This window comes from Bos javanicus, chromosome 8, assembly GCF_032452875.1.
Source record: "Bos javanicus breed banteng chromosome 8, ARS-OSU_banteng_1.0, whole genome shotgun sequence".
Taxonomy (NCBI): domain Eukaryota; kingdom Metazoa; phylum Chordata; class Mammalia; order Artiodactyla; family Bovidae; genus Bos; species Bos javanicus.
In genome coordinates, this window is record NC_083875.1 from 73,336,345 (window position 1) to 73,351,114 (window position 14,770).

General features: G+C 41.2%; 1 protein-coding gene and 1 long non-coding RNA gene across 4 annotated transcripts in view; one reads left to right on the plus strand and one right to left on the minus strand.

The window, feature by feature from the left end:
- Positions 1-14,770, plus strand: part of DOCK5 (dedicator of cytokinesis 5) — a 283,905-nt gene that overhangs the window by 227,768 nt on the left and 41,367 nt on the right. For all 3 annotated transcript variants that reach the window (XM_061425870.1, XM_061425871.1, XM_061425872.1), the window contains 5 exons: positions 2,613-2,698; positions 5,080-5,239; positions 6,839-6,879; positions 7,763-7,853; positions 12,675-12,794. In XM_061425870.1, coding sequence (XP_061281854.1) covers positions 2,613-2,698; positions 5,080-5,239; positions 6,839-6,879; positions 7,763-7,853; positions 12,675-12,794 — 498 coding nt within the window. The remainder of the gene's footprint in view (positions 1-2,612; positions 2,699-5,079; positions 5,240-6,838; positions 6,880-7,762; positions 7,854-12,674; positions 12,795-14,770) is intronic.
- The window catches only part of LOC133252890 (uncharacterized), a 38,135-nt gene continuing 36,953 nt past the window's right edge, over positions 13,589-14,770 (minus strand). Inside the window, exon 3 of the long non-coding RNA XR_009738117.1 lies at positions 13,589-13,783. This is a non-coding gene — a long non-coding RNA (uncharacterized LOC133252890). The remainder of the gene's footprint in view (positions 13,784-14,770) is intronic.

Consider the following 14,770-nt stretch of genomic DNA (forward strand, 5'->3'; position numbering starts at 1 on the left):
ATTGTTATATCTTCTTCTTGGATTGATCCTTTGATCATTATGTAGTGACCTTCTTTGTCTCTTTTCACAGCCTTTGTTTTAAAGTCTATTTTATCTGATATGAGTATTGCTACTCCTGCTTTCTTTTGGTCCCTATTTGCATGGAAAATCTTTTTCCAGCCCTTCACTTTCAGTCTGTATGTGTCCCCTGTTTTGAGGTGGGTCTCTTGTAGACAACATATGTAGGGGTCTTGTTTTTGTATCCATTCAGCCAGTCTTTGTCTTTTGGTTGGGGCATTCAAGGAACTGGAGGAATCAACCTACCTGACTTCAGGCTCTACTACAAAGCCACAGTTATCAAGACAGTATGGTACTGGCACAAAGACAGAAATACTGATCAATGGAATCAAATAGAAAGCCCAGAGATAAATCCACGCACATATGGACACCTTATCTTCGACAAAGGAGGCAAGAATATACAATGGATTAAAGACAATCTCTTTAACAAGTGGTGCTGGGAAATCTGGTCAACCACTTGTAAAAGAATGAAACTGGACCACTTTCTAACACCCTACACAAAAATAAACTCAAAATGGATTAAAGATCTAAACATAAGACCAGAAACTATAAAACTCCTAGAGGAGAACATAGGCAAAACACTCTCCGACATACATCACAGCAGGATCCTCTATGACCCACCTCCCAGAATATTGGAAATAAAAGCAAAAATAAACAAATGGGACCTAATTAAACTTAAAAGCTTCTGCACATCAAAGGAAACTATTAGCAAGGTGAAAAGACAGCCTTCAGAATGGGAGAAAATAATAGCAAATGAAGCAACCGACAAACAACTAATCTCAAAAATATACAAGTAACTCCTACAGCTCAACTCCAGAAAAATAAACGACCCAATCAAAAAATGGGCCAAAGAACTAAATAGACATTTCTCCAAAAAAGACATACAGATGGCTAACAAACACATGAAAAGATGCTCAACATCACTCATTATCAGAGAAATGCAAATAAAAACCACCATGAGGTACCATTTCACACCAGTCAGAATGGCTGCGATCCAAAAGTCTACAAATAATCAATGCTGGAGAGGGTGTAGAGAAAAGGGAACCCTCTTACACTGTTGGTGGGAATGCAAACTAGTACAGCCACTATGGAGAACAGTGTGGAGATTCCTTAAAAAACTGGAAATAGAACTGCCTTATGATCCAGCAACCCCACTGCTGGGCATACACACTGAGGAAACCAGAAGGGAAAGAGACACGTGTACCCCAATGTTCATCGCAGCACTGTTTATAATAGCCAAGACATGGAAGCAACCTAGATGTCCATCAGCAGATGAATGGATAAGAAAGCTGTGGTACATATACACAATGGAGTATTACTCAGCCATTAAAAAGAATACATTTGAATCAGTTCTAATTAGGTGGATGAAACTGGAGCCTATTATACAGAGTGAAGTAAGCCAGAAGGAAAAACATAAATACAGTATACTAACGCATATATATGGAATTTAGAAAGATGGTAACAATAACCCGGTGTACGAGACAGCAAAAGAGACACTGATGTATAGAACAGTCTTATGGACTCTGTGGGAGAGGGAGAGGGTGGGAAGATTTGGGAGAATGGCAATGAAACATGTAAAATATCATGTAGGAAACGAGTTGCCAGTCCAGGTTCGATGCATGATGCTGGATGCTTGGGGCTAGTGCACTGGGACAGCCCAGAGGGATGGTATGGGGAGGGAGGAGGGAGGAGGGTTCGGGATGGGGAACACATGTATACCTGTGGCGGATTCATTTTGATATTTGGCAAAACTAATACAATTATGTAAAGTTTAAAAATAAAATAAAATTAGAGAAAAAAAAAAATTTGACTTTATGCATTTTAATCCTGTCTCTTACAGCTGTTACAGTGGATTAAGCTTTAGTTTTTGAAGTCTTTAGTTTGGAGATCTTAGTTTGCCTGATACCTTTTCCCGTACTTCAGTTTTCTTATCTATCAATACATAGTATATTAGTATCAAAAGGAAGATTTTGCAGCTATGAAGCTCCGCAAAAGCAATCCCATTGTCAAAGACTTCAACAGGAACCAAAATGGAAAGTTAAAACCATTAAGCTATTTTTATATGCATAGTTGTGATAGAATAATATTTAGGCTAGTTTTCTTTCTGCAATTATAAAGCAAAGGACAAAGTTACGCCAGATAGCTTTAGAAAATGCTGACATGGCCTTGGTGCATTGTTGGGCTTCTCAGGTGGTGCTGTTGGTAAAGAACCCACCTGCCAATGCAGGAGACATAAGAGACCCAGGTTCAGTCCCTGGGTTGGAAAGATCCCCTGGAGGAGGACATGGCAACCCACTCCAGTATTCTTGTCTGGAGAATCGAGGAGCCTGGTTGGCTACTTTCCATGGGGTCATAGAGAGTCGGACACAACTGAAGCTAGCTAGCTAGCAGGTGCATTATTAATGAGTGATGTGAACTGTGATCATCCTCTGTGTATATTGAAGAGAGTTCACAATTCAGTAGAGGGGTGGGTCCTAGTCTAGAAATGTTGGCTGTATGTCTTTCCTGTCCTCTTCTGAGGTTGTGACGTTCTGTGAAATTTTGGCTGCTTTCAGTTTGAGAATGAGTTGATCACAAAGCTGGACCAGGAAGTAGAAGGGGGCAGAGGAGACGAACAATACAAGGTCCTTCTGGAAAAACTGTGAGTATTTCAGAAACAGAATCTCTAGCTGACGGCATCATTTAGTGATGGACGAAACGGGCTTCTGCTGCACTTACAGACCAGTTGAGTAGTCTCAGCATCGCTGGGGTCACCACCACACTGGTTTTCCGTGAGGTTCGTGGAGTTGACACCATCCACTGCTGCCATTTATTATCTGCTGTGAGTCAGATGTTCATGTTTTCCTGGCTAGCCTGGCCCTCAAGAACAGGGCAGATGGAGGAGAGGGGGAGATCGACTGAGTGGTGATATTTTTCCTAGTGTTTGAATTGCTGAAGTTTAACAAAAGTGCTAGCTCCTCTAATTATGGTTTCAAAACAGTCATTTAAAGGAGAAGGGAAAACTTTTCAAGGTCCCCTTAAAATACCTTATGCCCTGGAAAGGATGTCTGGGAACACTAGGTACATTGTCAGTCCTTTTCATTTCCCTCCTTCCATCCCTAACTCAGCTCATCCATTCCCTCCCTCTCTGGCACCCTCTGGCCCTTTTACTCTGGCACCCTTTGCATGTATGGAATAACAATATAAAATAGCGTTTTATAAAACAATATAAAAACAGTGTTTCAGAACACTCAGATAAGATTTCCCTGGTGCTCCAGTGGTCAAGAATCTACTTATTAATGCGGGGGACACAGCTTCGATCCCTAGTCTGGGAAGATCCCACGTGCCAAGGGGCAACTAAGCCTGTGTGCCACAACTGCTTAGCCCCTGTGCCTTGAGCCTGTCCTCCTCAACAAGAGAAGCCACCAAAATGAGAAGCTCTCACACCGCAACTAGAGAGTAACTGACCCCTGCTTGCTACAACTAAGAAAGCCCCAAACAGCTATGCAGATCCAGCACAGCCATAAATTAATTAATTGATGGATTAAAGAATTTTAAGAAACACTTAGATATTAGAGTTAAAGATTGTGCTTCAAATCCCATTTTTTCCACATACTAGGATTTTGACTTTGTATTTATGTGATGCCTTTTTTTTTTTTTGGTCATCTACAATAATAGGATCTGTATTTTGGTGAGGATTTAAATGAGATGATGTATTCACATAGTATCTGTCGCAGAGCTCATGCTGGATAAATGTGGGCTGTTCTGGTGTTTGTTGCTGTTATTACCTGCAGATTTCCCTAGCATCCTAGGTTCTAACTACCCTAACTGTTCATTTCTTGTGTTCGCTGAACTCTTATGATAATGGCAAACTCGGTCAACTGTTGATGGAATATGTGCCTAGATCATTTCTGGATTTACCTGCTTTGGGGAAGTGGTAGGCAGTAGACTGAGTTGAGGACAGTGACACTCCCAACTCTATTATTCTTTTTTTCAAAAAATTTCTAAGGAATCTGCACAGAGGATGCTCAGAAATGGAACTGATGACTTGTCTATATTTTGAAGTTCTAGAAATCTGTCTTACTTTGTTTGTAATGGGTGATAAGAACATTGGTTGATCTTTTCATCCTGTATCCGTTTGGTCTGCCTATTTGAGCTTCAAACCTCTCAATTTATCACTTCTGCAGTTTTGATCTCGTACAGGAATTAAATGCTAAAGTTAACCCACACACAGAAACACATAACCACAGTGTTTACAAATGATAAAACTACACTTAAAAAAAATCGTGACTTTTCACGTACAGATCTTGTTTTTCCTTCATTCGTTTTGAATCATGAATGCAGAAAAATATGACTGCACAAATCTTCAGTGCTCAAGAATAATTTCAGAGTCTAGTCTAGTGCTTTGAACCCACTTTTTGTCCTGTTCACCAAGTTTTCTTCTGTCTAATCTAAGAAGCTCCTATGTGGGTCCAGAGGGAGATAATTTAGACCAAAAGTTTAACTTCTGTTTACTTATTTACACCTGTGCCTTTCTTCCCTGAAAAATAACACTTTTATGTGAAAAGCCACATGTCTGGATGTTACTAGGTTCCTAGGTTCCTCTAGGCTGGGCATTACTCCAAGACACTCCAGAGTTCCCTCAGGATGCTTGAGAATAAAGACAGGAAAAAGATGATCCTTTCAAATGACCAGAGGAATCAGATAGTACACGCAAACCTCTTGGGCAAAGGTTCTCATTTCTGTGGTATAGACAGAAGAAATAGAAATACTTCTGTTTAGAAATAGAAGTTCAAAGAAGGGCATCATGGGCTGGGATTCTCAGTGATGGTGGGGCTTGAGCTGCAGACCTAAAGAAAATGCAGAACTTGAGTAACAGCAAAGAGCCTTGTAAGTGAAGGCTCCAGGATAGGATAACCTGGAGTCATGATGTGTGTCTCTTGGTCCAGCGCCACCTGCTGCCAGGACCTTGGGCAGCACTCACAGGTGGTGCTGGGATGTAGGTGTGGGACAAGGCATTTTGTCTCCTCCTCTGCCCCCCAGGCTCCTAGAGCATTGCCGGAAACATAAATACCTCTCCAGTTCCGGAGAAGTATTCGCACTCCTGGTCAGCAGCCTCTTAGAGAATCTCCTGGACTACAGAACCATCATCATGCATGACGAGAGCAAGGAAAACCGCATGAGCTGTACTGTTAACGTGCTGGTATGTACCACATCCCTGGGTCCCCAAGAGGGCACAGTCCCCTGACTGCACAGCTCTAAGTAAATATGGCAGACACAAGGGTCTCCCTTGACAACCTTTCTGAAGTATGTGTCCTGCTGAGTCTAATTGGAATGGCCAAGGGAATTCCCTGGCAGTCCAGTGGTTAGTACTCAGCACCTTTGCTGCTGTGGGTTCAGGTTCAATGCCTAGTTTGGGAACTAGGATCCTGCAAGCTATACCACGTGGCCAAAAAAAGATAATTGGAATGGCTAACTCAGCTTTGAACTCACAGATAACAACTGCCTCAGACCTTGAGGATAAATATAGAAACAGGAATGGAAAATGCAACATAAGCTTTTGACTCAGCTCTCTTACAGAAGGCCATGCTCAAACTGTTTCTCTGCCTTTTTTTATGTGATTGCTTTTTTGTTGAAAAGTATCAGACACAGATGAAAATGCACTAGAAGCAATATACCATGAGTAGACAATTAGTCCATAAAACCCTCAAAGTGGTAGAACCCTGTGGTCTTGCCTTTTCCTAAAGAATTATAACTGGGACCAAAGACCTCAGAGATTTAGCAGCTGTCGTCTCCTCTGCTGAATGTAAACAAAATACCTACCATTTCTGACTCCCTAAGAAAACAGAGTATCAAGTGATTTGGGTATTATGACCTGTTGTCTGTTCACCTCGATTTTCCTCACATTGGTCTTTAAAAAAATTCTTCAACTTTTCTTTTTATAAACTGAAACTTTTCCTGGTCTTCCCTGGGGTCCAGGTTAGGACTCTGTGCTTCCGATGCAGGGGGCTCGGGTTCTATCCCCAGTTGGGGAACTAGAATCCCACATACCACCTTGTCGTTGCTCAGATGCTCAGTCGTGTCTGACTCTGCGACCCCTTGGACTGCAGCACACCAGGCTTCACTGATCTTCACCATCTCCTGGAGCTTGCTCAAACTCAGGTCCATTGATTCAGTGATGTCATCCAACCATATTGTCTTCTGTCATTCCCTTCTCCTCCTGCCTTCAATCTTACCAAGAATCAGAGTCTTTTCCAATGAGTCAGCTCTTCACATCAGGTGACCAAAGTATTGGAGCTTCAGCCTCAGCATCAGTCCCTCCAGTGAATATTCAGGATTGATTTCCTTTAGGATTGACTGGTTTGATCTGCTTGCAGTCCAAGGGATTCTTGAGTATTTCCAGGACCGCAGTTCAAAAGCATCAGTTCTTCAGCACTCAGCCTTCTTTATGGTCCAACTCTCAATATCTGTACATGACTACTTGAAAAACCATAGCTTTGTTGGCAAAGTAATGTCTCTGCTTTTTAATATTGTATCTACATTTGTCATAGGTTTTCTTTCAAGGAGCAAGAATCTTTTAATTTCATGGCTGCAGTCACCATCTGCAGTGATACAGCATGGCCAAAAAAAGACACCCAAAACAAAATGCTGCCATTTCCTTATTTTGTGGGTGTATTAAAGGGAAAGAACAAAGCCTTTGGAAAAATGACACTGTTGAAAAGTGTAGCTAGCGGTTTGACTATTTTTGTGGCAAGCTCATCAATAACTGATTTATAATTGTATTTTGTGTCTTTTTTTGTAGAATTTTTACAAAGAAAAGAAGAGAGAGGACATCTACATAAGGTAAGCCAAAGGAAATTTCTGCTCTTGCTGTTTATGTCATGGATTTGTTAATTACTTTTCAAGCAATGATAAACCTGAACACCATCCATGATGCTTTGAGAGACACCAAATAGTATGTGATGTGTTCCCATCCTTCTGAAAAGGTAAACTCTTTAGATCAGTACACGAGGAAGTGCAGGGCGAGGACTGTGTCAGGGAAGGATGGAGGACACTCCAGCCAGCTAACCAGGCAAAGACATGAAATTCACCCTCTGTCAAGGACTGTTAGCCCTGGGTTCAGGAAGCCCTGAACAAACTTGGATGTAAAGCATATGCATTTTCTTGGGGAAAGATTCCTTAGTTCTCATGAGCTTCCCAAAGAGGTCTGAGACATGAAAAACAAATTTAAACACTACTACCTTAAACGAAGAATACCAAGTAGAACAGATGGACTAGGAAAGACAGGAAGCAGCACAAAGACTTAAAGCAAGGTCCTCAACCTCCTGTGAAGAACTGAACTGTGCAGCAGGTGATGAGCGGTGGGCCAGTGAATGAAGCTCCATGTGTATTTACAGTGGTACCCCATCGCTTCCATTACTGCCTGAGCTCCATCTCCGTCAGATCAGCACAGGCATTTGATTCTCATAGGAGCCTGACCCTTACTGTGAACTGTGCAAGTGAGGGATCTAGATTGCAGACTCCTCATGAGAATCACCTGGAACCACCATCCCCCACTCCCTGTCTATGGAAAAATTGTTTTCCATGAAACTGGTGCCAAAAAAGTTGGGGACTGCTGCCTTATGGGATTAGGAAGTAACTATTCCTGCCACCTGGCTGTGGCATGAGCCGAGTATCCCATCAACTCCCCAGTGGCAGAATACCTCCTTTCTCCCCTTCTGACCAGGTACTTGTACAAGCTGCGAGACTTGCACCGGGACTGTGAGAACTACACTGAAGCTGCCTACACACTCCTCTTACATGCCGAGCTCCTGCAGGTGAGTGGATCAGGGAGGCATTATGTCAGCCGTCCAGCCTGTGGGACCACGTCATGTACGTGTCATGATTTTGATGGGAAAAACTCCTATTCAGGGAGGACCCTTTTATCCAAGAGTATTTGTATACCTTCTAAATAGGCAGAGCTACTTAGACCAAGGTTGGGAAAATGTCCATTATTATTCATTTACTTATTTACTTACTTTTAAGTTTCTTTTATGAAGTATAGTTGATTGATAATGTTGTGGTGATTTCTTCTATACAGCAAGGTGCTTTCAGTTCAATTCAGTTGCTCAGTCATGTCCGACTCTCTGTTACCCCATGGACTGCAGCACACCAGGCTTCCCTGTCCATCACCAACTCTCAGAGCTCACTCAAACTCATGTCCATTGAGTTGGTGATGCCATCCAACCATCTCATCCTCTGTCGTCCCCTTCTCCTCCTGCCTTCAATCTTTCCCAGCATCAGGGTCTTTTCAACTGAGTCAGTTCTTCCAATCAGGTGGCCAAAGTATTGGAGTTTCAGCTTCAGCATCAGTCCTTCCAGTGAATATTCAGGACTGATTTCCTTTAGGATGCACTGATTGGATCTCCTTGCTGTTCAAGGGTCTCTCAATAGTCTTCTCCAACACTACAGTTCAAAAGCATCAATTCTTCGGTGCTCAGCTTTCTTTATAGTCCAACTCTCGCATCCATACATGACTGCTGGAAAAACCAAAGCTTTGACTAGATGGACCTTTGTTGGCAAAGTAATGTCTCTGCTTTTAAATAAGCTGACTAGGTCAGTCATTACTTTTCTTCCAAGGAGCAAGCGTATTTTAATTTAATGGCTGCAGTCACCATCTGCAGTGATTTTGGAGCCCCAAAAAAATAATGTCTGTCACTGTTTCCATTGTTTCCTCATCTGTTTGCCATGAAGTGATGGGACCAGATGCCATGATTTTAGTTTTCTGAAAGTTGAGCTTTAAGCCAACTTTTTCACTCTCCTCTTTCACTTTCATCAAGAGACTCTTTAGTTCTTCTTTGCTTTCTGCCTTAAGTGTGGTATCATCTGCATATCTGAGGTTATTGATATTTCTCCTGGTAATCTTCAGTCCAGCTTGTGCTTCATCCAGCCCAGCATTTCTCATGATATACTCTGCATATAAGTTAAATAAGCAGGGTGACAATATACAGCCTTGATGTACTCCTTTTCCGATTGGGGACCATGGAACCAGTCTGTTGTTCCATGTCCAGTTCTGTTGCTTCTTGTGATTTAGTTATACATTTATATACATATACACATGCACACACATTTACACATATATACACACACATTCTTTTTCATATTCTTTTCCATTATGGTTTATCACAGGATATTAAGTATAACTCCCTGCACGCTGTAATAAGACCTTGTTGTTTTTCCATCCTATATACAATATCCATCTGCTAATCCCTAACTCCCAATCCATCCCTCCCCTACCCTTCTTCACCCTTAGCAACCACAAGCTTGTTCTCTCTGTGAGTCTGTTTCTGTTTCATAGATATGTTCATTTGTGTCGTATTTCACATTCCACATGTAAACGACATCATGTAGTATTTGTCTTTCTCTAAGTGACTGATGTCACATAGCATGATAATCTCTAGGTTCATCCATGTTGCTGCAAATGGCATTATTTCATTCTTCTCAAGGCTGAGTAGTATTCCACTGTATATACATATTGTCTAGATTCATCAGTTGACATTTCCATGTCTTGGCTATTGTTTATGATGTTGCTGTGAACATAGGAGTGGGTATCATTTATTTAAAATTCCTTAGGAAGCAGAGCACACCTTTCAGGCTGCTAATACACTCTAATTTTTTTTTAAAGATGCACATCGATCCATATGTTTTTAAAAATATGTAAAACTGCAGAGAAGTGACTTGTAAATAAATATAGAACTGTAGAAGTACTTTCCTATTTACCTGTCTCACTGAGAAAGTATATTGTGCTATGGATATAAATACATCTCTCCATTATCAATCTCAAATAATGATTTCCAGCTCTGACAGCTCCTCCAACTTCAGATTCTATATAAACTGTTCTATCAACATCAATCTCTAAATGACTAATAGACACCTTGAACTTAGCATGTCAGTAACACAAGCTGTTTCCTCCACTGTCCTTCTGGGTTCGTCCCTTCCTCTCCTTTCTCCCCATTTCACTAAAAGGCACCACCATCTAATAAAAGATACACCATCTAATAAAAGATACATCATCTTTTACTCACATGGTCCCACATTCTCCACAAGCAAGAATCATGGACCCTTTGTCCAAGACTTGCCCTCACTTTATCCACTTTACTTTCTTTTTGAAAAATGTTTGAATTTTATTTATCTATTTATTTATTTTTGGCTGTGCTGAGTCTTCGTTGCTGCACAGGCTTTTATCCGCTTGTGGCGAGCAGGGGCCACTCCACTTGCCGTACACTGGCTTCTCGTTGCAGAGGCTTCTCTTGTTAAGGAGCATGGGCTCTAGGGTGCACAGGCTTCAGTGGTTGCGGCTCCCGGGCTCTAGAGCACAGGCTCAGTAGTTGGTAGCATATGGGCTTGCTTGCTCTGAGGCATGTGAGATCTTCCTAGATCAGGGATTGAACCTGTGTCTCCTGAATTGGTAGGTGGACTCTTTACCACTGAGCCAGCAGGGAAGCCATCTTTTCTTTTTAATTGAGAAAATTTATGTGACAGTCTTAAATCTCCAGGAATTATTTACCTACTAGTTGCAAGTTTATATCCTTAAACAGTCTTTCTCCTATTCCCCACCTGCCAGCCCCTGGTAACCATCATTCTACTCTGTTTTTACAAGTCTCGATTTTTCTGATGCCATATATACATGAGATCATACAGTGTTTGTCTTTCTCTGATTTATTTCACTTTGTATAATGCCCTTAAGCTCCATCCATGTTGTTGCAGATGGCAGGATTTCCTTCTTTCTCATGGTGAAGTAATATTCCATTGTGTGTATAAACCACCTTTGTATTCATCCATTGATGGACACTTAAGTTGTACTGTGGCTCTTGTGAGTAATGCTGCTCTGAACATGGGGGTGCAGAAGTCTCTTCTACACTCCCCACCCTATCCATTTTTCTTTATCTCCATTGCTGCTATCCTGGTCCAAATTTCCATTTTTAGCCTCCTTCTACATCTCCCTGCCTCCAGTTTTGTCCCTAGCAATGAATTTTCTTACACAGTTTCAATTTTGTTTTATACCTAAAGAATACATGTACATTGTTCTAAGGTTTGGAATTAAAAACTGACGTCTTCTGCTTGACCACTTGCTCCAAGTCAGCCATTCACAGTTCATATTCATGATGGGGCACCAGAAAACTTACTGGATTAGAGGGGAAAGCTTGTTGACTGTGGGGTGATCAGACACTCCAGTGTCTGTACTGCGTTGTGGTTGTGGGGACTTCTCTTGTGGATTATGGACTCTAGAGCACACAGACTCAGTAGTTGTGGTGTGCAGACTTATTTGTTCTGTGGGACATGGGATCTTAGTTCCCCAGCCAGGGATTGAACTGGCGTCCCTTGCATCGGAAAGCAGTTTCTTAACCACTGGACCACCAGGGAAGTCCCAGTGACTGTAGATCTTTTCATTTTTGCTGCTCAGAAAGTTAAACTCTCCTCTCCTGGTGTAAGGTGGCACGTGTGGACGCCACTTCTTCCCCTGTATAGTGCTGCTCAGTAAGGATATTGCTTACTGAACGTTCAGTTTCATCACTGGTATGAGATCTCATCTTTATCATGTACTGAATCACTATATGGAGAGTCAAGGGAACCTCTTTCTAGATTTTATGTATTTTGCATGGGTGTCTGTTGGATAATGCACCAGAACCACACTGTTTTAATTATCAATTCTTTACAGCATGTTTTATGACCTGTTAGTCACTCTTTATTCCTCTTCTTTTTCAGAGTTTTCCACCTTATTCCTTTCTGTTTATCTTTGCATATGGACTTTGGAATCATGACATTTAAAAATTAATTTAGGGAGAATTTCCATGATTATGAAATAGCACTTTCTTATCCAAAAGCATGGTATGACTTTCCATTTGTTCAGATCTGCTTTTGTGCCTTCCCATGGTGTGTTAACATTTTCTGTGTAGATGTTATGTTAATCTCTAGATATCTTCTCTTTCTAAGGTAATTATGATAAAATACGTATAATGTAAAATTTACTACTGTATGCGTGTATAATAAGTACAGTTGAGTGGCATTAAGTACTTTTGCATGATTGTGCCTGAATATCCAGTCATTTTGAATTTATTCTTATTGGTATCTTTTCTTCTGTTATCTTAATTATCTCTAAATTATTTCCAAATATGTTATTTTTTAATCCCACTACTTAATTCTCTCATCAGTTGTGGTAGGTGTTTAGTAGGCACCTTTGTGAAGAGATTGATTATGAAAAATACAATTATTGCTTTCACGTGATAGTTTTTTTTAACCCCCTTTTCTTCATTTTTATGCTTTGATATCTTTCTTTTACCTGGTTGTATGAATGGTGACCTCCAGCAAGACCACAGTCATGCTGGTTGGCAGCCTCGCCTCATTCCTGACCCTCATGGAATGCCTTCAGTATTTGTCCGTTTGGCATGCCACTTGTTTGTTTTGAAGCTGCTGTGTGCGTGTGTGTGTGTGTATGCAATTTTTGTGTTTAGTGAATCATTGAAAACGTGGATAAATCAGATATGTACAAATATTTCTGTGAAGGTTTCCAGTTGAATGTTTGTTTGCGTTCGCCCCTTTAATTAATTAAATGAACGGCACTGCATTCATCTCTTGTGTTGCCTTTGTGTGTTTTCCAGTGGTCTGACAAGCCCTGTGTGCCCCATTTGCTTCAGAGGGACAGTTACTACGTGTACACCCAGCAAGAGCTTAAAGAGAAGCTATATCAAGAAATCATATCATATTTTGACAAAGGCAAGGTCAGTGTTGGGGGGGGAGTGAGGGCAAAGGGGGAAATGACTGCCACACTTACTACATTACACTGCTGATCCTTACCAGCCAGAGTTAGTGCAGGGCCTACAGGTTAAGGGCACAGCTCCCAGCAAGTCAGCCCAAACTTCAGATGCCAGCTGCAAGAGCAGGGGTCCCCATGCCGCCCATAAATCACATGGATGTTGGTTCTGGCAAGGCCAGTCCCCATTCTCAGACCATCTGCGTGCCTGCCGTAAGTCACCTCAGTATCAATTCCCATGTCTCCTGAGGGGTCCACTGTGAACTACAAAGATACTTCTATCACTGGGGAGATTCAAGAGTTTAGAAGCTCCCTACCAGGAACTCAAGACAAAAGCCAGACAGATTTTTATTATGCAGCAGTGACCCCAAACTTAATCTTTACTATTCCCATGTATATCTTTGAATTCAAAGGGGGCTGGATATTTTTAATGGGTGAGAAAATGAGTTGATAAAATAAGGTAAGAAAGTGTGAGTCACTCAGTCATTTTTGACTCTTTGCAACCCCATGGACTATAGGTCTCCAGGCTCCTCTGTCCATGAAATTCTCCAGGCAAGAATCCTGGAGTGGGTTGCCATTCCCTTCCCCAGGCAGTCTTCCTGACCAGAGATTGAACCCCAGTCTCCTGAGTTGCAGGCAGATTCTTTGCCTCTGAGCCACCAGGGAAGCCCAAGGTAAGAAAGGCAATAAATAAGGATCACTTATGTGGAGGACACTTAATGTAATGGAGAATACAGTGAACAGCCCAGAGCCCCACTCTCATAGCCATAATTGTACCTTTTATTTTATTTTATTTTTTTATAATTGTACCTTTTAAATACTGCTGAAGGCCAGGAGCTGGTACCATCACTATCAGTGCATTCTTAAGATGTTGTTGGCTGACACCTGGGGCATTTTCCATCCCTAGGTCACTGCTTGCCTCACATCGTAGACTACATGTAACAAGCAACTTAAATCCTACAAGGGAAAGTAAAATAGATGTATCAACAGGGCCACCAAGTCATGGAATCTCTGATCATCTGGAGAAAACATATCCAGTTGGAAGGCTTTTAAATTGAAAATTGAAAAAGAAAAGAAAACGCTTAGGTAGTGGGGAAAGAAAATGCTACCACAACAAAAAGGATTTCCAGATTTGACTCTCTAAGAGCCTGCCACTTTCAGCTGCCACTGTTTTACCAGTGGAACCTGTTGATCAAATAAATAGGTCAAATAAATATAATGATAAAATAACTACCACCTGTTTAGTGCAGGTTACTATTTTGGGTGATTTCCAGACTGTTTCTAATTTAATTCTTGCTCTAACCCTGTAATATCGATCCTATCTCTGTTTTACAGATAACTTGAGGTGCACAGAACAAGTGTATTTGCTCAGACTTTGTGGTCTCTGCACTCCTTTACTCGCTTAAAAATCACTGAAGAGCCTCAAGAGCTTTTGTTCATGGGGGCTATGTCCATTAATGGTTATATTCTTTGAAATTAAAACAAAATTTTAAAATATTTTTTCTTTTAACAATAGTAAGCTTATTACCTGTTAATATAAATCATATCTGTTTATAAACAATGACCGTATTTTCCAAAAAAGTAAGTGACAGGATATTTTTGCAAATCTCTTTATCATCTGGCGCCATAGAAACAGCAGGATTCGAATATCCGCCTCGACATCCAATATGTTGTGACATCACACGTCCTGTAGCCACTGGGAGACTCCACTGTAGACTCATAAGGGAATGAGCATTGAAAAAAGGCAAATAGGGACTTCCTGGTGGTCCAGTGGCTAAGACTCCATGCTCCCAACGCAGAGGCTACAGGTTCAATCCTTGGTCAGGGAACTAAATCCCACATGCACTACTAAAGATTCTGCATGCCACGACTAAAACCCGATGCAGACAAATACATAAACATTGAAAAGAAAAGAAAAAAAGGCAAATAGTATTTGTATTAAGA